At 42.9% G+C, this 25,810-nt stretch overlaps 1 protein-coding gene across 3 annotated transcripts in view; it reads right to left on the reverse strand.

Annotated features, from left to right (window-relative positions):
* The window catches only part of prkg1b (protein kinase cGMP-dependent 1b), a 100,167-nt gene that overhangs the window by 21,078 nt on the left and 53,279 nt on the right, over positions 1 to 25,810 (reverse strand). For 2 of the 3 annotated variants that reach the window (XM_028968251.1, XM_028968250.1), the window contains exons 4-8: positions 22,122 to 22,227; positions 19,221 to 19,284; positions 6,256 to 6,333; positions 5,649 to 5,743; positions 368 to 433 (exon numbers count right to left, since the gene is read on the reverse strand). In XM_028968251.1, the coding sequence (XP_028824084.1) occupies positions 368 to 433; positions 5,649 to 5,743; positions 6,256 to 6,333; positions 19,221 to 19,284; positions 22,122 to 22,227 (409 nt within the window). Of the gene's footprint in view, positions 1 to 367; positions 434 to 698; positions 842 to 5,648; positions 5,744 to 6,255; positions 6,334 to 19,220; positions 19,285 to 22,121; positions 22,228 to 25,810 lie in introns of those variants that run through there. The other variant, XM_028968253.1, reaches the window with a different exon arrangement.

The raw sequence follows: 25,810 nt of genomic DNA on the forward strand, positions 1-25,810 counted from the left end.
GATGCAGCGATGGCGTTGGTCTGTGAAACCGTCACACTAATTTTGACATGTAGATGGTTTAAAACGTATTATTGTTTTGCATGATCTCTTGAAAAATGTTCTCCCACCATGATTTTCAGTGGTACAGCTCCACTTAGGAAAAAAGTGCTAAAAAACGCTTGTAGAAAAATGGATTTACCTCCACATATTCGTATACACAAACGTGCCGTGGACCAGCTACAGGCACAAAGCTAGGACAAAATAGATTAAAAAAAGAATGAGAAGAAGTCACGGGACAATTTCATGCGGCTTAGCAAGAAACCCGACCCAAGTCATCATGTGTCACATTCATAATGTGGTTGATTATTGTGGGCTTAATGAGACTTACTCTCGGTCGATGACCAGGCAGGTGACTGCTTCGGCCGCGATGACGTTGGCCGTTCTGATGTCCTCTCTGAAAGGAAAAGACAATGGACAAATCAGTCAAAACATACCCGCATCGTCCATTCTCTGATGTTCCCGATGCAAGTTTTTTTATAGTGACAGACTGGATTACTGTCCCTTTTTTGAGTCAGCTGGTCCTGTGTCTTGGTAGCAAAAAAAAAAGAACCATTTATAAAGCAAGCAGAATGCAACTAGAAACTTTTTTAAAACACCGATAAGGGCTCTTATAAAATAAAAATACGATTCTGTACAGATATGTAAGAATTTTTGTTTACTCAGTTTGAAAAGAAGAGATGGCATCCCCATCGCTGTATTCCGAGGACGAGTCGCTCCATCCGTCACTGTCCGAATCCATATCTGAATTGTCCAAGAGCTGCCTGAGTCTCCCTCACAGCTGATCCTCTTTCCCTCACCGCTCGACTTTCATTATGCTCCGCTAGCGTTCTGAAGGGTCAGGGCAGCTGCGCATGTGGCTGCGCTCCACGGACAGGTGGATGCTGGGATGCGGGGTAAAAAGTTCTGAGATGAATGAAGATGCAGGTGCACAGCAGTGACGGGAAAAGTGCAGCCAGTCGGGGCCAGTTGAGCTTGATGTATTTCTGGAACCCCACCAGACCGGTGTATCCCTGCCGGCCGTTACACTATAGGTCCCTGATTCAGATGTTGTTGATAGATGTGTCTTCAGTGAATATTTAAACTAAAACAAAAAAGGTCATATTCTCCGCTATATATGTCCATGTGGAATTCCCATACATAAAGCTAAAGGTAGTGGCTTATTTGCACCGCTTCCAAAAGAAATTACTTGTATTTTTAACCTGATACAGGAAAAGCTAACAGTTCTCCACCTTATACAATAATTACAATAATGACTAAAAGTCATCCATCTATCCTCATCTGTATTTTCCTAAATCACAACCATTAGGGTGGTAGCAGCCTAGTGGGTAACAGGTTCAAACCCCACTTCCTACCATTGTGTCCATGAGCAAGAGACTTAACCCTTGCTCCAAGGGGACTGTCCCTACAACTACTAATTGTAAGTCGCTCTGGATAAGGGCATCAACAACAACAACAACATTTATTTCTTATATAGCCCATAATCACATACAGTATGTCTCAATGGGCTAAATGCAATAAATGTAAATATGATTATATAGGTATATTGGTTCTTCGAACATCCCATATGAAGTCATCTGCTGGTGAGAGCCTGTTCGGACAGGGACAGTGTGTTCATTCTGCAAAAGCTGAAAATCCCTACTGTGCTATCAGATGTCCGGGTGTGGAGTGTGAGTTGAGCGACAGGACGGTATTCCACAGAGATTTCAGATGGCGAGAAATACAGTGCTTCCCAGCAATGGCCAACATTTGAACAGCTGGGAGTTTGGGAATGGCCCAGTGGATGCGATGCAGGACCGCTGTCAAACAACCAGAGGGCTTCAATGACTTGTCCCCTTGATGAGATGAAATGGCACATTGAGCTGGTCCCGATGTGTGCTTATATTCTCATTTCAGCGTTCCTGTGACACAAATGCGAAAACGGATCTCTCCCCGGAGCAGTGAGAGATCCCACCGTTGTCTTTAATTAGGGCCTTATAGAAAGGCACACACTTGAATGTTAGCTCACAGAGCTAATTAAAGATCGTAACGTCGGCTGGCATGGGAAAAAAAGCCTCAGCTGCCAGCGTGTGAAAGAAGTTGGAGCGGGCAGGAGATGTCGGGAAAAGATAAAAGAGAAAAAAATAACATTCTGGTGGTACGCTCATTGACTTCCACAGTCGTGACCAATCACAGCAGCCGGAATAGGTGAGACAGTACAAAAGGTCAGGACAAGAAAAAAAAAACATTCATCCACACTGCCCAATAACAATAAAAAACACATTTAAATGAATGTTCTCCCATTTTCAAAGGGTCTTTGGTCTCAAACAACATGGCCTGAAAGGTTTGATCCAATCTGAACTCCTTCTTGACATTAGAAGTGAAAGTGAAGTGAAAGTGAAGTGATTGTAACTTCTGTGTGACGGTGCACATGGTGAAATTTGTCCTCTGCATTTAACTCACCACCCTCAGTGAGCAGTGGGCAGCCATGACAGGTGCCTGGGGAGCAGTGTGTGGGAACGGTGCTTTGCTCACTGGCACCTCAGTGGCACCTTGGCAGATCAGGATACGAACCGGCAACCTTCTGATTACGGGTCCGTTTCCTTAACCACTAGGCCACCACTGCCCTCGCTAGGCCACCACTGCCCTTAGTATAGAACCAAGAAGACTACTGTGCCTCTCTGTTTTAGAACAGATTAAACCAGACAGGAATCCCATTTTATCCACTGTTTTTACATCCAGTACCAAAGTCTCTTTATTCTGTCTGTAAAAGCAGAGCTGAATTTATTTAGAACGCTTCTAGCAACCCTTTTAATTACAAGTGAGGAATTGTGCTTCTTACGTTAGATGACCCATTATACCAATTAATGTAAATACATAACGGCACATAACACCGACTCTGCGCCGGGGTACCACAGGGTTAAGTACCAGGACCCCTTCTCTTTGCAGACAATATCCAGCTATCATTCTATCATTCATATCGATCATTCCCAGCATAGGATCTCACTGTTCCATCTAGTCTGTGATTGCAACAATTGTTTCTGTTCGCAAAAATGTTTCTGTTTATATGAGTGAAATTCTTATATGCCTAAGGGTGAGTTTTGTCTGTTTATGGTACAATATTAGGCTCCAGTCTCGGCCAGCCATTGTGAAGACACTGCACTTCCTGTTCAAATTCACCATATTAACTGTCTAATCTCACTTCCCCCACTAATAGATAATTATTTAAAAATGAATTAGGCAGAATGAGACTTGTTTTAACAGTAGTGCGAGGAGCTTGTAGAATTTTGCATACAAGCTCTTTTCACATCAAAGGTGCTCTGGGCTTTAATCTAAAAAGCTGTGGCCACCATCAGACCCACCTAAAGAAGCTCCCTCCCATCACCCCGCCGTTCACCGATGAGCCGCGAACGGCGGCAAAATATTTTATAAGATTAAAGAGGGCGACTTGAGCAAACAGTGGTTCCCTTTCAAGTGAAGTGCTGATTGATTTGCTAAAACGCACCGGCAAAATACATACAGGCGAAGATTGTGTGCTAATTGAAACAGAGGGGACGTGGCGAGATCAAAGACGACGAGATCAAGAAGACATTTGGGGCTGCAACACCTTTCACAGAAAAAAAAACTAATAAACCGCACACACACACAGACACACACACACACCCTCGAACATTAAAGCCAATGTGGCGTCGGCAAACATACACACACACACAAACTGAATGTGTCGAAGCGAGAACTGATGTTTAACTTGCCTTTGAGCTTATCTGACAAAGGACACTGTATCAAAAGTGCCCGATCGCATTATTTTAAGTATTTAGCAGGGTGAGCACATGCGTGAAGGGAGCAAATATTACAATTATGTAACACCCATTAACGCTGATACAGTGTCAGGAAATGCTTTTCGTTTTTTTTTTAACTGCCCGAGTGGACGAACGACACAGGGCCACCGTCTGCTGCTGAAGAGCCGGTCTGTGGCGCACATGGACATCTGAGAGCGGTCCGTGGGACTGCAGTCTCAGACAGTGGCGCTCTCCTGAAGAGCCACTTTTAATTAACCTCGACAGAAAGGGCCACGCCGCGGGTCACATGAACCGCTGAGGCTCGGGAGAGGATTACTCCAGTCGTGCAGAGCCTTCGGAGTTGGCCCGCAGGGGAAACTCGGCGAGCGGCGTGGCAAGAAAACAAAAAACTTGACACGCCGCATGTATCGAAAAAACCTGAGAAAAGGCCATTGTATGAAAAAACAACTAAGCTTGTAACATACTGTACTGTTTGTGCAGAATGTCATTTTTACAACACGGATTTATAGGATCTATTTTATTTTCTGTACATTAAAGTGCATTATGTAAATGCAGAATGTGTATTCGCTCATTACATGTCTGTATGAAATGCTACTAATGGTATAAACTACCAGCACTAATAACAGTAGAATGTTTTTTTGCAGTAACCACGCTACTATGCTCATATTATATATAGAAGATGTACACAGGTCCAATATTTAAAAGCTGAGATGTCCACAAAAAGGCAGAAATGGTGAATGGTGAACTTGACCCCATTCGAACACACCAATAGATGTTGTGTAGGAATGCAGAAGTGACTCCATGCATACAGGCAACAGCAAGTGCTGTGGAAGCAATCTGGATCATGTTAATGAAAGTGAAAGTGAAGTGATTGTCATTGTGATACATGGCAGCACAGCACACAGTGACACAACGAAATGCGTCCTCTGCTTTTAACCAACACCCTTGGTAAGCAGTATGCAGCCATGACAGGCGCCCAGGGAGCAGTGTGTGGGGACGGTGCTTTGCTCAGTGGCACCTCGGTAAGATTTGTTTTCTTACCCACTAGGCCACCAATGTCAAATTCAAGGGCAATATAGTGGATTTCAACTCTGTTATCACTTGCATGTAATTAGCTGAGCTTAACCCAATAGAACAATCAAATCAACAGTGTGTGCGAGTGTACAGACATGTATGTGTGAACGTGTCCATCAGCTTCACCACAGTCCTTTTAAAGTTCATGACCACAAGTCAGGACTGGTGCATTTGAAGGCTGCTCCCCCTGCAGGTCAGTGGACAACACCACATCTCTCCACCTCTGTATGAAGGCTGACAGCGTGATGTCAGATCAAAAAGCACAGATTTGGTTTGGTCACATCTGCAGCTGCCAGATACGTGGGGGAATGGGAGCTTAAAAGCTTCCGGAATTTGCATTTCTTTCACATTGTGTCCCCGCTGAAATTGAACCAGGGATAAAATTGTGTCTTAGCTGGATGTCAGGTGTGAATCTCAGAGCTTTAAAACAGAACAGAGCCCACATTCCTAATGTTTTCCCCTGATAAAATGGCCACTATCGGATCTCTTTTCTGCCAGTCGGCTTGTGCCATGGGCGGGCACTCGAGCAGCACCGTCTGCTGATCTCTATCAAGGGGCCTGCGCTTCAGCCAGGCTATATTGGGGCGTAGCGGGTGGACGTGCACTGGACAGAGGGAGGCACCATCTATCTCCTCATCTCTCATAAAAACACTCCAGAGACGACTGCTCTACTCGTACCCGTTATCTACATTTCATAGATTTTATCTTGATTATTGATTTTACAGATACAAATGTTTCATGTCCAGTTACAGAACTCACCCCTGTAGCGCCTTCTCCCCAAACCACTCTCCTTTACCCAGACCTCGCAGGTACTTCGGAACGTCATTGGGCGAGTCTTCCCTTGTGACATTGACCTGTCAATACACATTTTCAAAACCATATTAGCATATCACACTTAATCTATATATGACATTCAGCATATTTATGGTGACATACAGTAGATTATGTCAGCAATTTAAAGATAATTAAAGAATAAGAATATAAAGGACAAGTTATGTTTTAGACAGACACCATCAATTGAGAAATAAGTGAGGAGAATATGACTACAGTCACAAAATGAATCACTTAACATAAAGTTCACTGTGCAATGTGTGTGTGTGTGTTAGTGTGTGTGTGGTGCAGCTGCCAGCGTCGGTTTATATCTGTTTGCGAGTTTGTCAGAATGTGTGTGCTTTTGAGAAGCCGCTGAACAGCGACTCTGTGAAAGCCATGTCTGTGCATGAGGCTGAGAGGGTGTGTGTTGAAGTGGCGAGAGCTGTTGGTGTTTGTGTGTGTGTGTGTGTTAGGTGTGATTTAGTGGCACAGTGGTGAACGCTGATCCGGACGACCCTGGGTCCTTGTGGAGCAGACAGACTCCTTCACTCACCTTCCCTTTGCTGATGATGAAAAAGGTGTCTCCTCTGGCGCCCTGTCTAATGATGTACTCTCCTTCGCCGTAGTGTGTCTGTTCAAGAGAGAAAAGAATGTTGTTTCATTTCATGTTTCGATGGTTGGGAATGTCAAATAAAATTACTATAAAATCATTAAACATTTCATTATATTCACATCAAATTAGCAAAAGAAAATCTAGATACTTCGGAAGATGGCTAGCCATAGAGAGGAGAAACTCACTACCAGCCAGGATGGACTTTAAAGTGGTAGGAGCCTGTAGGCATGATTGACAGCTCTCACATGTCCTCCTTTCTCTCTGTTCTCTTCACTCCTAATACATCTTGCACACAGGTTATGTCAGTGGACGTTTTAGGACCACGCCTGCTACCAGGACTAACCTGTAAACCATCTGCAATTTAACTGAAGCATTCTGTTTAGTGACCTAGAGGATCTGACATTACATTTGCATTTACATGATCATTTATCAGACGCCCTTATCCAGAGCGACTTACAATCAGTTGTTACAGGGACAGTCGTCCCCCCGGAGACACTTAGGGTTAAGTGTCCTGCTCAGGGACACAATGGTAGTAAGTGGGGTTTGAACCCGGGTCTTCTGTTTCATAGGCGAGTGTGTTACCCACTAGGCTACTAGCACCTTCTGACATTCATTACCACTCCCCACCCCCATCCCACGAAGTGCCTGTAAATACAGAGAGAGAGATAGACGGGCGAACCAGTGGCTCTAATCTGATCAGACTCCAACTTTAACTGATTTCTTTGTCGCACGATCTGCGTCTTCACAGCTGCGTCTGAACACCTGCTGTTCCTCATAAACAAACACACACACACACACACACACACACCTAACTACTCAGATGCTCCTCATTTTAGCGCCTTCACCGCGGCCTGTGTTCAGGCATCGCCGCTACAGATGAGAGCTGGCAGGCCTGTCATCTCGGAGAACAACAGTCCCCGTGATTCCAGGCCGCTGCATCAGGCCTCCAGCCTTCAATGACGCGTTATCGGGTTCCCCCCCTCCTGTCGTTGGCCTCTCTGGGTTTCAGGGACCGCCTCCGGGAAGGGACAGGAGACGCTAACTGCGCCAGTTCTTTTGTACGGGAACGCAAGTGGAGGCCGGGAGGAATGCAAGCCCGAGGAAACACAGCGATATCTATGATCTATGAGGTCAATTTACCCACCTAATAAAATCCATGCCTGAAAGCTAACCTATAACAACATGGCATGGTAAAAAACAAACAGGAGGACACAAAATGTGTCACACTCCAGTCTCTGTTCCTCTATTGCAGTGGTGGACACCATTTTTCACAACAATGTTCCGTCACTGATAATTGATAATTGGGCTGAAGACGCCGTCTAAGAGTTTGTTGAGTTCGGTCATATCTGAGGGATGACTGGAATACAGGGAGTGCAGAATTATTAGGCAAGTTGTATTTTTGAGGAATCATTTTAATATTGAACAACAACCATGTTCTCAATGAACCCAAAAAACTCATTAATATCAAAGCTGAATGCTTTTGGAAGTAGTTTTTAGTTTGTTTTTATTTTAACTATTTTAGGGGGATATCTGTGTGTGCAGCTGACTATTACTGTGCATAATTATTAGGCAACTTAACAAAAAACAAATATATACCCATTTCAATCATTTATTTTTACCAGTGAAACCAATATAACATCTCCACATTCACAAATATACATTTCTGACATTAAAAAACAAAACAAAAACAAATCAGCGGCCACTATAGCCACCTTTCTTTGCAAGGACACTCAAAAGCCTGCCATCCATGGATTCTGTCAGTGTTTTGATCTGTTCACCATCAACATTGCGAGCAGCAGCAACCACAGCCTCCCAGACACTGTTCAGAGAGGTGTACTGTTTTCCCTCCTTGTAAATCTCACATTTGATGATGGACCACAGGTTCTCAATGGGGTTCAGATCAGGTGAATAAGGAGGCCATGTCATTAGTTTTTCTTCTTTTATACCTTTTCTTGCCAGCCACGCTGTGGAGTACTTGGACGCGTGTGATGGAGCAATGTCCTGCATGAAAATCATGTTTTTCTTGAAGGATGCAGACTTCCTGTACCACTGCTTGAAGAAGGTGTCTTCCACAAACTGGCAGTAGGACTGGGAGTTGAGCTTGACTCCATCCTCAACCCGAAAAGGCCCCACAAGCTCATCTTTGATGATACCAGCCCAAACCAGTACTCCACCTCCACCTTGCTGGCGTCTGAGTCGAGCTCTCTGCCCTTTACCAATCCAGCCACGGGCCCATCCATCTGGCCCATCAAGACTCACTCTCATTTCATCAGTCCAACCTTAGAAAAATCAGTCTTGAGATATTTCTTGGCCCAGTCTTGACGTTTCAGCTTGTGTATCTTGTTCAGTGGTGGTCGTCTTTCAGCCTTTCTTACCTTGGCCATGTCTCTGAGTATTGCACACCTTGTGCTTTTGGGCACTCCAGTGATGTTGCAGCTCTGAAATATGGCGAAACTGGTGGCAAGTGGCATCTTGGCAGCTGCACGCTTGACTTTTCTCAGTTCATGGGCACTTATTTTGCGCCTTGGTTTTTCCACACGCTTCTTGCGACCCTGTTGACTATTTTGAATGAAACGCTTGATTATTCGATGATCATGCTTCAGAAGCTTTGCAATTTTAAGAGTGCTGCATCCCTCTGCAAGATATCTCACTATTTTTGACTTTTCTGAGCCTGTCAAGTCCTTCTTTTGACCCATTTTGCCAAAGGAAAGGAAGTTGCCTAATAATTATGCACACCTGATATAGGGTGTTGATGTCATTAGACCACACCCCTTCTCATTACAGAGATGCACATCACCTAATATGCTTAATTGGTAGTAGGCTTTCGAGCCTATACAGCTTGGAGTAAGACAACATGCATGAAGAGGATGTAAAAAAGACCATGTGATGTGGGAGAGGAGAATAGAGTGTGTAGAAAAACTCTTTCTCCCTCCACACAAAGCACTGTATTCAACCACTCCAATTTGATGTTACCTGGCAGAAAGAGGCATGGCACAATAGAGGTTAAAAATGAACAGTTTCTAATTTATTAACACCGGTAAATAATTATTGTAGTTACATGTGAATATTGAATGTAAAAAGGTACCAAGGTTACAGAGAAAATAAAAATGAGAAGAAAGAGTAAAGAGGGAGAAGAGAAACAGAGGAAGCCTTACGGCTTCCGATGGAAAACCCCCTGAGCAAGAAAGCTCAGAGGTCCCTTTTTCCACATGTGAGCAGACCTTTATACCCCTGTCCTACAGGAAGTTGTCACTGGCCTACAGGAAGTTGTCACTGACCAATCAGAACCTGTTGTTTCTGATGCCACGCCCCCGGTGCCTCCCATTTGGGGAAGACAAAGAGGGTGGGTGGTCCTGACGGCTGATACTTCACACTTTGCCGTCAGACAAAAGGCATGTAAAACAGAGGTGCCGAATCTTCACGCACAACAATCGACACAGGAATGTCACACCTCCCCCTGCAGACATCTGTTATGCAAGGCAAAAACAGGCTCCCGTGATGTCCATTCTTACAAGGATGATGTGGACAAAATACTCATTTGCCTAATAATTCTGCACTCCCTGTATAAGACTTCCATCAAGGCAGAGATAAATAAATGTGATCGCTCAATCCCAGGTCTCCACCTCTGTTAAATATATCATTGTGTTGGCTGGGGTCTACCATTTCTACTGTAGGTCAAGGTGTGTGGGTAATTTAGAACAGGACAGCCCATCACTGGACCCAGTCTCAGCCCAAACTGAAACTTCAAACGGAGTGGTAGAGCAGAAATAGGCCTTTATATCGATCTGCAGTGTTCCTTCACTCTAAGGGGGTGAGCCACACCAGAATTAATTCGTTTGTTCTATTAATTTGCCGAGAACATATGTGACCTGAGCTGTGCTTTCAGCTCAAACTTCAGAGCTTGCAGAATTATAAGCCGAACTGTGTGGAAGGGGAAAGAAATATACAAGTAGAAGGCCTGGCAGGAAGGTCGACACTGCTGTGGCAGTGACAATGCTATTGCCACGGTAATATTTGAAAAGCAGATGGAAAGTTGGAATGCTTTTCAAAATGTGCTTTATGAAGTATTGATTGGGAGATTTTAGATCTGCCTTGAGGCATCAACTGGCGCCTTCTTCTCGCTTCTGTTCTTAAGACCCCTGCAACGATATAGCTATATATTTATGGCACCACTATTTACGCAAAAGCTATAATGCACATATTACTGTAATGGTGCATTCAAATAAATCATTATTACACCATTTGATTAAATAATACATTGCACATGTATTATTAAAATAACATATGTCACATATCGTAATTTCCACTAAAATCTCAAACGATATACATTATTGAAAAATAAATTCAGCGTATGCATGTAAATGAAGGTTTTATGCTTCTAGAAAGAATGATAATCACCCAAACGAACCCAATTACCCTGATAGCCAGTGCAGAACAGGAAGAAAAGCTGTTCTTCTGTCTCAGTACGGTTATAAATACGCACCTGTGGGGTTCATGTTTATAGTCCATTTAGCGGAGGATGGGTCTGCTGGCAAACCAGCGAGTGAATGTCAGACAAGGGCACATCTGCACAACCCACAGTGGCGGATATGACACCTGGCGCCCACAACTTCAGGGCACCCACATCTGTGGAACTCACGTCTGTACTCCACGCCCCCGTAGAATCCCATCTGTGGGAGTCACGTCGGCGTTGCAGAATATGCTAGCAGGCCCCTTCCCATCGGCTCCTTGTAAAGTGTGATGGAAACTGGCGACCCCTTGACCCGCCGCCCTCCTATCAGCAGTGTGGGAACGTCCACCCACTTCCTTTATCAAACGCAGATGTTCCGGGGGAATAACAAGCAAGCAGTGCCGGCGCGCTCCTCCAGCGTCCCCGAGTTCACGTCCCTGGCGTGAATCACTGGGTCCGAGGCTGTCTCCGGTACGGGCCGCGCATTATTTACACAATGTCTCTGCGCAACCTGACCCGGCTGCTTGACTTCTCTGTCATAATCGCGGAACGGTGAGGGATGGCTTTCGGCTCGGGGTCCTATTTTTAGGATTTCTGTGAGATGGTGTTTATTATTTTACAGCAAGGAAACTGGAGACAGACTTTTTTTTTTTTTGTCTTATGCAGCGTTTCAAAATAATGAGCGGCACTGAAAAAACATTCAGAGCGGCAGCTATAAGAAAACATTACCAATGTTGCCAAGGCAATATCCGAAAAATATGACATCCGTTGCAGAAGCCCTATTATTATAAAACACGTCTCCTGGGGGGAAGTCTTTCTGATGGTGTGATGATGAGTGTGAAATTTCTAGAACATCAATAGGGAAGAGGTCAAAAACTGAGCTCCACAATCGGAATGTCATTGATCTCTTATCCATCCATCCTGGTTTCTGGATTCTTATCCATGGAGGTTCACATTTGAACACCTTTTTTGTTGGCTAATTGTAAGGTCAGGTATCTTTTTCACTGTTTATTTTGTTGGCCAGAGCATGTGGATGGGAAATGTGCCCGAACACAGTGCCAAGACCCCACATTTTCTCTGAAACCATACCAGGTTAAAGGTCTCTTCATATCTGCTGTTTGGAGACGGGTCTTGAATTAATATGAACTGATGATGATATATGGACTTTCAGGGCCATCTAACTAGTTGACCAAGCTATTGCTTTTATTGGAGCAATGTTAATGAGAAAAAAAAGGTGAAAAGGTCTTTAGATGCGTACATGTTCATCTTTGGTGGGTCATGAAGGCATCTTGAAGCCATTGTTGCTCTGTCCAACATTTTGAACCACAATTAAATAACAGTAGGTTGGTTGAAAGGTCTTGGATCGATTAGATGTTGATCTCAGGATCTCACCTTGATCTGGTGAACCATTTAATGACATCAACGTGGAAGTGATGAAATGTTTGGGAGCGGATGGCAATCAGGGCAGTGGTGGCCTAGCGGTTAAGGAAGCAGCCCCATAATCAGAAGGTTGCCGGTTCGAATCCTGACCTTAATTGCTTAATCTACATTTGTGTAGAAGGTACCGGACCCTATCACTGGGTCACTGGGCGCAGAGCAGGAAATCACACACTCACAGCAAAGCCAAATCTAGAGTCGACAATTTACGTAGGCAATACAGGAAGAACGTGGGTACTCTGAACACGCAAACCCGGCACCCGGATTCAAATCCCTGACCATGGAGGTGTTGAGAGGTGATGTCAGTGAGTAATGTGCTCATTGCTCATCCCTCCGCTCAGAAATTCCGCAACGCTATCACAGATTAGCACAGATTACGTGGCACTGTGATCCACTGAATTACTCCTTGAGAAAGATTACAGCAATTGTGCCACAAAGCAACTGTCTGCTAGGGGCAGGGTAGGACGGGTCTGTGTGGAGCGTGTTGAATACAGCAGACGTCATGCGCCCGCGAAGAACTCTCTGGTGACCTGCCTGTCCGCGTTGGGCCGCGTCCCAGTTAATGGCATGCTGGGTTCGGTCTTGCCTTGGGCAGTTCTCCTGACCGCTCTGGTCATCCGCCCCGTGTGTCTCTGTGAGCTTTACTCTGCCTGGTATGCGTGAACCTCCTCCTCCCCCTCTCTGTGTCTTATTAATCATTCTCGGTATCGCTTTCTCTATCCGGCTCTTTAATGTTCCTCTGCTGCTTTGGGTTATTACTGGAGCTGCAAGCACATACTTGACTCCCAACATGCCTAGACCGCCCAGGCTGTCGTCCCAGAGTGCTTGGGTTTTGCCATGAGACCCAGGTGACCTTCATATCCTGACCCCAATTGGTCCTCCGGGGCCTCCCTGCAAGTCCAGAAGAGCCAAGCGGAGAGGAGCTGACCACCGCCGGCAACCGGGCTGACCCGTCGCGTCCCTGCTGTCTCCATTAATCAAGTCCACTTCATACGTTTTACGCTGAGACACATTGGCCCCTCCTGCTACTCCATTACACTCTAAAAACCCTGATCCTGGAGTCAAGCAGAGGCCAGGGAACACAGACTGAATAACCAGACATAGACATATATGAAACACTCATTTGTGCGAAATACGCTAAAACTTAACGTCCTGCACTGGGGACGCATGTGACCGGTCCCAAGCCTGGGGACAGTCCAAAAGGAGACTAGAACAATGATAAAATGCTGAAAAGAATATAAATAAAATGTACAAACCTTCCAAATGACCATAAAAGGCTTTTAACCTGTCATAGTGCACTCCTATTGTACACAAAAGCGGCGGTGTCCATTCCCAGACCAGAAACCAGAATTACAGAACCCAGCTGCTTGGCTGATTCAAAATTATGGCCTGGATTTTATTTTCTGATGTGATGCTTCCTTCCTATTAAAATTACATTTATGCCATTTATAAGACGCCCTATTCCATGGTGACTTACAATCAGTAGTTACAGGGACTTTTCACAAAAGTAAAAGTGTGTAATTGCAAAGTAATGCTGCTGTATAGTGAAAATACACACATACACCTATTCAATTACATTGTAGAGCAAAATGAAGACTCTCTACTTTGAAATTACACACAAGGTTATGTAATTAACAAAGAAATAGTGAAATATTGATGACAGCATGCCACACTCTTTGCTACTCTCAGTTGGACAACAGGGGTGGTTTTCTTGCAGTTCTTTTTTCCTTCACTCATATTATTGATCATCCCATGAAGCTGTTTATGATTGCATAGACTGCAAAACAGTTATGAACAAAAAGAGCAGTGACTCAAAAAGAGAGGTGACTCAACGTTTGACTAGTATATGTAGATGTATCTGGTTAATGAAGGGGACATTATACATAAAAAACACATAAATAAATATTAATAATAAGTAATAAATAACAGTGATTAAACATAACCTACACTACAAGTATGCAGATACCAGGCAATTAGAACAGAGCATTCTCTCCTATAATACTCCTATAATAACACAGAGTCACAAAGGGTTTGTGGGCATGCAGGTTTTCAGTCCATGACATAAATGATGAGAAAAATCGATGCCTCTATAGTGAGGTTTCCTTTCTGTATAAAGATGATGGCAAGATACGTGTAGAACATGCCAGTCAACGTCAGTGCCGCGCTCTGAGGAGACACCTCGCAGCATGATCATGTGTTTGCACACGCCTTTCGTATTATCCTGAACACGGTTAGTCGGTTATATTTAGCCTTCAGCCTATGTCTCAATGTGATGCGAGCACTCGGCTACAAGGGCGCACGCGGCAAATATCTGTTTTTTTTTTCACCCAACAAGCATATGAATAGTATCCTTTTTTCCCCTGATTTATGGCTGTTTCTGTGTTCAGATGAAATGAAACACAGCGGGTGAATCGCTGACTGCTGCAACTGAACTCCGGCAAAAGCCGGCTAGTTGTTGCTGTCATTTCTGCATGCCGCCGACACACACAGGCACAGCGGCGAAAGCGGCGGGAGACAACCTGGCGCCATTTTGAGTGTCACTCTGAATAAGACATGAAGGGTGCCAGGGTTCCCTTTCACCAACTGCACCTGCTGGATACATTAGCAGCAAGCGCACTTCGGCCAAAGGGGTCTCTCCGTCTTTGCCAGATTGTGGGACCACCACTTAGGAGAAGAAGGTCAAGCAGCACTGGAACCGAAACCCGAAAAAGATAAAATTCCATATTCAATTCCAGTCTAATATCAAGTATCGCTGAATCGAATGTCAAGGCAGCTCTCCAACTTGAATGAAATCTCAACGGTGCAATCTGTGTTCAGCCCAGGGTTTCCACACAAAACCAACTTCATTTACACTTGAGTTGATGTGAAGGGTCGGGATAAATATGTCTCATATTCACTTTTTTGAATTTATGCAGCTATGTTGAAGGAGCCTTCGTCAGAGTCCTTTTTATTACTGTTGGGTAATTCCTTGAACAGTAGATTTCCAAAGATCAGCCTATGTTCCTGCTTTTAATTCCATTTTATTCAAAGCACATTTATAAGCAACTGACTCAATTTTGTACTGGCTGCAAAAATACAACAGGCTAAATTTATTTTATCAGTTAACTTATAATATTTTTGTCATTTATGCATAACAGTACCTTTTTTGGATAACATGTCTTATTACAATATAGCTTGCTTGCAGTTTTATAAGCAATATAATTGTCCACGCAATTATCCTCAATCCGGATACAAATTAAAATACAAAAGATTCCCCAATGACAATTTAGTCTGACTTAAGTTCCTTCAAGTGACTCAAAACTCCCTTTTCTCTCACATATAGCTTATTTATTGCTAAATCTATTATGTCTAACATTTTATGCTTTAAAAGCCCCAAATATTACATCATTTATTTGATGCCATTGTTCTCAATTTATCCTTGTGCCTTTTAAACAGGTAATTAATAATTTGTAGTTATTATCTATTGTAAATCATTGTAATCTCAAATGGTTTGTATCCATCATACTCATGAACAACAATAAAGGACCTGTCTGTCAGTCTATTTATATATCTATCTATATATTTTACACAATCTCTTGTGCTAGGAAGCTGATCTACATTTCATAAATCGTTTTTCATGTTAGCCAGTTCACAGATTGCCCTATTTTTCTCTAGGTGTTACACAGCATTCGTTCCTAGTCATTTCCGAGATATTGACGGATATTGCAATTACGCACTTCATTTTTCCTTTGTAAACCGTCAAATTTCATCAAATGGTTGCTGGTGACAAAAAGGTCAAAAGGTTCCAGTTGTGGAATAATTTGCAAAGGGATATGTGAGAGATTCCGACATGAGCGACTGCTGGCTGCTAGCGGCGTGGATCATGTCCGATTCTATGTTTCCCCAATTGATCATGTCAGGTAGGCTGCAGAAAAAATGACTGAAATTATGTCTTATTTAATTGACACATACGTTGGCACTCATCTTTGTTAAACACCAACCTTAGTACCTATTAAACCAATGTTTACTGAGATCGGTGTATCAAATCTGAGACTAACTTTAAATTCAGATAGATTCAACTTTAGATAGATAGATAGATAGATAGATAGATAGATAGATAGATAGATAGATAGATAGATAGATAGATAGATCGATCCATAAAGTCCAACACATCCATAAGGTACTATATCTATATCACAGTAGGCCATCAAAGCATGAACTAGAATGGAAAGACGCTGCCTTTCATTAATCATTCTGTCTCTGCCAATTACACCTCTAATGCCGCAAAGTGCATTTTAATTTTCCCTCCATGAAAATTTCTCGGCACAATTTCAGGGCTTTTAGGGACGCGCGACTTTTCATTTGCACTGAACTGATTGGGATTTGACACGTTTGAAAGCATTGTTACACAAAAACAGAAAGTGGTGGATTTAATATATGGGGTAGAAAAAATCATATTACAGTAGAGTTAAAAACAAAAATATAACACTCTTTGAAGAATTATCCTTCAGCGATGCTCGCCTTTTTGAATTTCGATTGCTTTTTGGATCCACGGACCTTGGCCTGTTTCTCGACCACAAGTTTTGCCTGCACCTTCGTTACTTCAACATCATGAATGACAACAAGCCGTTCATCCGGCCACCGCAGTCCCTGCGGCCCAAATCTTGACCAACCAGACACCAATGCACCTGCCTCTCGGCCCCGGACCGTACTCAAGCCAGCCGTATTCCTGTTCTCTCCTGCATCGGTAACCCAAAGCCCTCCTCCCGCGACCTCAGTCCCAACTGAGCCCGGCTCTTCCTGCCTTCACGCCGCTGTCCATCCCGTATTCCATTCACCTGAAGCCCAACGCCTGCCAGTCTCTTATCCCCCTTCCACGGTGCTTGTCTCCTCTCCAGGCGGTCATCCTGAACCCACTATGTCTGCCTGTGCGTCCCCGAACTCAGGAGGCGACAGTGGCATAGCCTTGCCAAATCTGTAATTAACAGAACAATCAATCCAATCTAACTGTCTAATGTAATATCAGGTATAATAACTTATTATTACAGTATATAACTCACACAAGTGAATGTGATCATTAGATAAAGCTCCATTGTTCTAAATAAATAGAACTATATATTATTCTGTTATAATATATTACACTGTATTATTTTCACAATTATTCCTGTCGTGATTCATTTAATAATTATCTTAAGATTTATTTTAATGAGCCACAAACAGTACTGCATGGTTAAATAGCAACAATTAAGATAAGAAAATACTGCTGACAGTCGTTTTGGCAGTATTAGTATTTGTGGGTTGCGGAATCCAATTAAAAGTAACAAGGAAATTGCTCGTTTTCTCTCTGGATGTTTGATATGAGTGGACACATTTTTTTTTCAATCCCTAGAAGATATGTAATATTCCCGGAATAAATGACAGCAGAGGAATACTTGTGAATAGATTTGCATAATTAATTAACGTGTCTCTCTGGGGTGGACCAGACGGCAGCTTGTGTTTTTGTTCTGGAGACGTCTGCATGCAAATAAGTAATCAGGGTCATTAGTAATCTCGGCAGCAAGACTGAAACTCTTCCAGTGAAACATAAGACTCTGGGCATGTGTTTAAGGTGTTAAGGAAATCTAGATGGCCATACTGTACACAGTGCCTGTGCAACTCACAGTGCAGAGTTCGGCATGGATGAGAATAATGTGTAGCCCCGCCCCAAAGCTCTCAGTCAGTTAAAAGTGTGACGGTGTTTTTTTTTTTTTAAACTTTTCAGAAACATTGGTGAGACTGTCATAGTGAAAACTGTTGCAGAGACAGATTTCATGAGAAAAATGACAATTTGTCCCCAAAAAATATCAGGATTATACTGTAGACAACCAGGAGGGGTGCTAGACCTAGGACAATATCACGTTTTATCGCAGTAGGCATGCTTTCTTCCTTTTGTGATGTTCTACAAATCTCTGTAGTGGTATAATGTGTTTTTTTTGCCCTTTATGATCGTTCTCATAATTAATTCCAAAGGGTGAGCCCTTTGATGATCCAGTTTCTGAATAAAGCCACTTGCACCTCCTATCCTCTGATCTGTGTGAACTACTGAAGATGTATCAGTTTGAGTTTCCTTGCCACTGTCACCTCTGGGCTCAAATCAGATCTACACAAATAACACTGAACTGAACCAGTTCTCCCGAAGGCGAATGGTGCCATTGCCGTATGCTTGATGTGCGACCAGCTGTGCTGTGACACAATGACATTAATCAGTGCGTGATTTATAACCCCCAATTAATTACCGCACTAATTACAATGCCTGCCAAAACACTGTAGTTGTGCAATAGGCCCATCCTCACAAAGCGAGGCAATGGCTGTCCAAAACATCTTGTTATTAGCCAATTACATCCCATTTCCTTGCGTACAGTCTTGATTTAGTGGTTCGCCTGTACTTCACGCCACAGAGGCCTTCCAACTGTGCCATTAAAAAAATAAATAAAAAGGTAATAAAAAATGCCCGGAGCTGTTTTAACACACAGTGACTCAGAGTTTCCTTTTGTCATATGAGAGCCCCTGACCCGTCTCGCTGAAGAACAGGATGTAAGAATAAACACTGTCTCGTTCCTCCGCATCAGACTCCACCTGCGGTGAGAGTAAATATTACAGTATGAAACAGAAATGTAAATGATTATGTTGTATTTCATGAAGGGAGACAGGACGGTGGCAGAGGAATTGCATAGTTCACGTTGGGAGATTGGCTCAATTGATCACCGCCTGTCTCTAATGGAGCGGAAACGAATCATACGGCGCCTATTTAAGAGCTCATTCAGGGATATGCATGGCTCCGGCTGGAGCGGATCGGCCATAGTTTTCACACATCTTGCATCTCTGAACCGAAAAACCGGAGGTTTGAGATTTCCTGAGATTTGAGAGTCTCCCGAGATGAGAAGTGAGCTGATGTCTTCAACCTTGTTTATTTTTCAGACCCCTTTTAGAAAGCCCTGGATGATCCCCATTCCCCTTTCACGAACATGGGAGTAAAGAAGACTAGTAAAGGGCGTCTTACCTCCTCGAGGACGTCTGCAAGTTTGCTAAGAATTTCCTCTGGAAGGCCCTGGAATGTTGGAACACTAGAAAGACAGAAGGGGGGGAGGGATAGATATTATTAGGAACTGAGGATGTCAGTACAATATGTTCCTCTAGGCTAGCAACATAAATTATTACTCCAATGGGCTCCAGACTACTCCCAATCCCAGACAAAATCTCTCTCTTTAAGGGATGGTCTGTTGAAAGATGAAATGTATACAGTCACTGCAACGCAGTAAGCCTGTTTGCACGGGACCCATGGGACATGTTGAAATTGTATTTTGGGTTCCTTCCAAAACACCTAACATTGCCATTTAAATACACTTTAACTTGCACCAATTACGCAACTACCACCTTTTAAAAAGGGACTCCCGCAATCTCCGGCAACAAGGTTCTTTGGGTTCCAACAACAGAAGGAGAAACTGATAAGTATAATGAAACTGGCCAGACGAATTGACAATTTGCATTTAATAGCACTGCATTTCCCAAGCAGAGTCCAACATAAACTGACGCAAAACTGATAAAGATCAGAGTTTTTTTCCTCCTTGGGTTTTGGGTAAAATGCAAATATCTGTACATAAAGGACTTGGGTTTAGGTGGATAAGATGTTTTTAGCACTCCAGAATTAATGGAGGGGTTCTACTGGGTCAGATCCCTGCTGGTGTCTCCCACATGTCCCTGTTCTAACAGCAAGCTGCCACTACTGTCACTTCTGAGGTCCTCCCCTGTTCTCCGGAACTGGGAACTCGCAACGCGAGCTCACACAGCCAAAGCTAATGGGATGAAAAACTTCAATTACGCTTCAATTGTCTCCTGTCTGATGTATACGTGTGTGGTGCGATTAGTGTAGCACTATAGGGGGCTTTGGAGAGCGGAGTGTGCATCTGCAGCCAAGGTTTCCCACTGAGCAAGAGAAAGCAAGCCACTTTCCTGTAGATGCTCTGCATTTTGCCTGTGAAAGACACAATGCTAGGGTCACCGGCTGTCTATGGATTAGCATTCTGCGGAGATGAGCACAAATTATTGATTTGCACGGAGGAGGCGAACATCGCATCCATTTCCGCAGCCTACGGTGCAGAATCTCGGGTTACCATTAAGAGCTTGACGGCGCAAAAGTCAATTTCCTGTGCGTGACATCACCGGGCAAAATGGACTTCCAGTAAGGGTTACGTAGGGACAGGCATCAGAAAATTCCCAACCACCATCGTTCGTTTCAACCAAGCAGACAATAAAATCTATAGGTGTTAAATGATTAACACACCACCTATCTTGTTGATCAAACATACAGTATCACTTCATGATCGTGTTTAATATTTAATATTTATGCAAGACTTATGTGTTAAGTATTATGCTGTTTCATTTGAATAATATTATAATAATAATTTTTGGCTAATTAATTGTAATTGGTCGGTTGATCAACCAATTGGTTTATCATCATGGGTCCACCTATTTCAGTGTGCCTATATATATATATCTCTGCCCACCATCTGTTCTTGTGTGTTGTACCTGACAAAAACCATGTAGGTCAAAACCATGAAATTACTTCCTGGAGCAGGACAGAAGGTGTTCAGCCTTGTTTGTCATCTAGCACTTTAGAACATCTAAATTATTAACATTACTTTTTTTTGTTCAATAATTATTTCACCACTGTGTCGCCATTTATGGGCATGTGTAATGACATTCGACAATACTTAATAATTTAATAATGATCAAAGAAGGGGAATTGCACTAGTAAAAGCTATTGCAATACTATTGCATGGGACGAGCATGAGAAAGAACTGATCAATGATAATTAAATCCTTTATAATGAATGCAAGAAGAACAGTATCTAAGGTAATAAGCATATAGTTTTTTCTTCATTTTTAAAATATGTCTTAGTATCATTTACATCAGATACCTCCATTAAGGGATAATAAAATGACTGTGACCAATGATCAAATGCTACATTAAATGACTGGTAGAAAAAATGGCGGCCCAGATTGTAATAATCCTATCCCTTACATAACAGACATCTCTATCCTTGGCACAGCAATGCATGTCACAGCAAAGGTTCTGATGTGGAAAAAATATATAACCTTCAGTCTTTCAAAAAGACGTAGGAAACATCATTTTATCTGTGAATATTCTACTCCCATTGTAATTAAGCGTCTCTGACCCCGTCATTCATAAATTCCAATCTAGAGGTTATGCAATGCTTTCACTGCAAAGTTCTAACCCAGAGGACTTCAAGGCGAGGTTCCCGGAGCTTTGAAAAATCTTTGTTGCAATATTAGAGCTTCATATGAAGCAAAACGTATTAGATGTAATTGCAGCCTTAAGGGTAAAGAATTTTAGGGTGCAATAACATCTAAATGAAAATTGACTCAGGGTTAGTTATTAAAATGTCGATGTTCTTCAACAGCATTGACAATCGAAAACAACTCGAGGTCAAATTCAGTATTAACTCACAGAGCGTTTGAAAACGAACACATTAGTGCATTTGGGAAAAAAGATCCCAGTGAAAATGTAGAATTGGGTTGAGAATTTGCCTTAATTTGTTCAACCGAGTCAGATATTGGCAATGATTCGATTCAGCGCCACTAGTGACTACACTAGTGACTCTATTTTGTATAATTGTGGGCGTGAACAACTTTTTTCATTATTTCCTCCCATTCGACTGAATGAACACACACGAGCGAACGGTGGAGGAGGGGTGAGGGGCTGAAAACATTTGCATGCCAGGCCTGAAAACGAAGGCACGAGAATGCACTGTCACATGTGCCCTGACGCTGCCGTTCTGTCTCTCCAAGGGGGCGAGGATGTTGCTGGAGAGGAGCGTGAGAGGAAAATATGGGGTTATACTGGCAGGAAAAAGGCCAGAAAACACAGCAGCGCCACCAACCTCTTTAGAAATTCCATGTATTCTGCGTGCTTGATGAGTCCCGTTCTCATCATGATGGTCTGGAAACACTGGCGATCGATGGCCCATAGCTTTACATTAGTGAGTGCTGTGGGGAGAGAAAGACAAACCTTCAATGAGACTTACAGGTCACATAATGCACGTAAGTGGTTCTTATTCTCTCAAGACATCTAAAGAATCACCCAGCACTACCTGGAGACTGGTATGCCAGTTTTATTCAGCTGAAACCTGCTTGTTCTCACATGGGCATAGACAATTAACGCCGTTTCTGCCTTTATCCCTTCACTAATCCGTTTATTTCAGACCCACTCCAAAATAACCCAATGCCATCTGTCATGATCGCTTCTCTGTATATTTAATTGCTTCTAACTGAATTTTTTTTATTTTATTTTTTTTGCTTGAGTCCTATTGTTAAATGAGCCACTAGTGAATGATGAGTTATATCCGTGTGCCACCAGAAATGAAGTACAGATTTGAAGAGGCTACAATACCAGCCAGGCACCTATTAGAGCAAAGGCTGATATTTTAGGTTTATAGTATCAATCACATTTAACACTCATAACCGTCTAATTCCGTCGACCAGGAGAATGAGCTGAATTTTCAGTTGTACATTTACAGCATTTATCAGACGCCCTTATCCAGAGCGACTTACAATCAGTAGTTACAGGGACAGTCCCCCTGGAGCAACTTAGGGTTAAGTGTCTTGCTCAGGGACACAATGGTAGTAAGTGGGTTTTGAATCTGGGTCTTCTGGTTCATAGGTGAGTTTGTTACCCACTAGGCTACTACCACCCGGTTGTGAAACTGAGTGATACAATTTATGGGCATCTGTAACCAGAAAACAAGTTATGACAACAACATGGCAAAAACAGACACATTTAGATTTACTAACTACACACACCTTGACATTTCTTTGTTGGGGCAGATTTCATATTTTTATAGCAACACTGGCCCATGTGGCCATTTCCTTTTACATTTTACATTTATGGCATTTATCAGAACCCAGAGCGATTTTCAATCAGAATTTAAGTAAGTTAAATGAAGTGATTGTCACATGTGATACACAGCAGCACAGCACACGATGCACACAGTGAAATTTGTCCTCTGCATTTAACCCATCACCCTGAGTGAGCAATGGGCAGCCATGACAAGCGCCCGGGGAGCAGTGTGTGGAGACGGTGCTTTGCTCAGTGGCACCTCAGTGGCACCTTGGCGGATCGGGAATCGAACCTGCAACGTTCTGATTACAGGGCCGCTTCCTTAACCGCTAGGCCACCACTGCCCTCAGGGACAGTCCCCCTGGAGACACTCAGGGTTAAGTGTCTTGCTCAGGGACACAATGGTAGTAAGTGAGATTTGAACCTGGTACTTCTGGTTCATGGGCGAGTGTGTAACCCATTAGGCTAATGCCACCCTCTTTTTTGGTTATTGCTCACACCAATATCAGTGACCAACCCAAAGAGGGATGTAACTGTCATTTGAGACAACTCAATTGATTGAAATGTCCATTGTAGGATGTACCTATGCTAATTAATACTGTATTTAAGATCCATGTTGTGCTACGCCCACAGGACAACAACTGCTTGAGCTCCATTGAAGAAATTTACACTTACATCTACAGAGGCAGCACAGAATAAAAAACAAGGCTATCTTAAAGGCTGTGACATCCCAAACCATTTCCTTTTGGAGGAAGAAAGAAACACCCTCTGCATTGCACTTGAAAGCCAAGCAACACAAAAGGCACACGAATCACTGACATTTTGTACTCAATGAGCCTTAGTCCTTTGGGCAGCTCATCATCACCCTTAAGGTCTGAAAAGCCCATGCTGGAGATAATAAGCGCCTCGGTAGGAGCCGAACACACCTCCTGGGGGAGTCCCCACTCAAGGCTGATTTAGGACATCAATTCGGCACTTCACTCAACCTGATATTGTGGCCGATCGCCGGGGAGCTCCTCTCAAGCTGACAGGAGCTTTCTTCTGTTCTTTTTTTTAAATGATTAGTCTAAAATTTTGCCTGCAAAAGGCAAACACACATTCACAAAAGTACTTCAGATTTAAAATCCTGTCAGCATGGCCTTCATTTGTGTTTCGCTGTGCATAAGCTTAGTCATAAGAGTGCTGTCACTGTGACATCAGCATGTAAGCATAAAAAAAATAGTATAACATGCCATAAATGTGTCAAATAGGTCAAGATGCATTAAAATGAAAGATTATTAATATATTTCAGAAAAGGACCACCATTGTTTCTACTATATTTTTGACAAGATAACTTTTTTGTGTGTATTAAAAATTGAATGATATTAGTTTTTGAATCTTCTGAAAATCGTTGTTTCAGGCTCTGCTGGAGAAATACAACAATACATAAAATGATAACGCCTTCATCAGTAATCTGATACTTTTACGCAAGACCCCAAAGGTAGTAACCTAGTGGGTAACACACTCGCCTATGAGGTTCAGGTTCAAGCCCCACTTACTACCACTGTGTCACTAAGAAAGACCCTTAACCCTGAATGTCTCAAGGGGGGACTGTCCCTGTCACTACTGATTGTAAGGCACTCTATAAAGGGCGTCTGATAAATGTAAATGTGAATTTCTTGGACATAATAGTTACGATAAGACTTAACAAAGGACTAAAGCAGTGTCAAGTGTAATATGCCGTAATGGGACTGAATTGTACAATAAGAGCAAGGTGATCTTATCTGGAGGTATTAAGTGTTCTATACACTACTTTAGAAACCTTTCACTAATGAACAGGATGAATTAGTCCCGACTAAGATGGTTTCAGGTTGGGTTTAATGAGAAATTACATATTGCCAGTGAATGTTTTGGGTGTGGCTTTATCGGAACTTCAAAGCGGTCCCGGTAGACCGGTGTACCTGGCGAGTGATCCCAACGCAACACCCCAACGCTGAGCTGCAATCGCAAAAGGAACATTAAATCAGTAGCCATGCCTCTAACTCCCTTCTGGTTTCCAGAACCTGTTGGTTGTGAAGTCCGTCCAGTTCCCATGACTGAAGGAAAAAACTTTCTTGAGTGATCGGCACGACTTCATTTCGGCCAATTTGGATGGAATCATGTGATGTTCAAACGTTAAAAGTTAGATGTTAAATATTAATGCAGGCCAATTTAAAAGTCATGCTTCATTTACATTTGTTCACATTTGTTAAAGTAATATTGACTTCCTATAATGAGTCGACCAAGCAAAATAAAAAAATAAAGGATTTAGACATAAGAAAAAAACATCACTCAGTAGGTTGAATAATCTTTGGCTCTAATAAGACAAGTCCCATTAAATGTGTGTAACATGAACATGCACAGCGATGCGGTAAAGGGCCAATTAAAAACAGCACGCAGAACGCTTCTCTCTTCATATGAAAATGAACACGGCCGACTTCACCGGCACAGTTACACACCGCGGCGGAACACGTTGGAACTCCAGCCGTTTTGATCACAGAGCCATTTGATAAGGCCTTGACGGGAATCCGCACGTCAGCTGTCGGGTTGGACCAGGGTCTGGTCAAATCTTCTGTAGGCTGCATTGCAGTCGAGTCTAGTCTGGGGCTAATCCTTCATTATTTTTTTATTTCTTTTGAGAGCAGAGGAAGGCAGGTTTAAATAAACCCTTCCTTGAGGATTATCGAGTCGCCTTGTCAAAAATTGACTCGTTGG

The sequence above is a fragment of the Denticeps clupeoides genome, chromosome 2 (genome assembly GCF_900700375.1).
Source record: "Denticeps clupeoides chromosome 2, fDenClu1.1, whole genome shotgun sequence".
In the NCBI taxonomy this organism is placed as follows: Eukaryota; Metazoa; Chordata; class Actinopteri; order Clupeiformes; family Denticipitidae; genus Denticeps; species Denticeps clupeoides.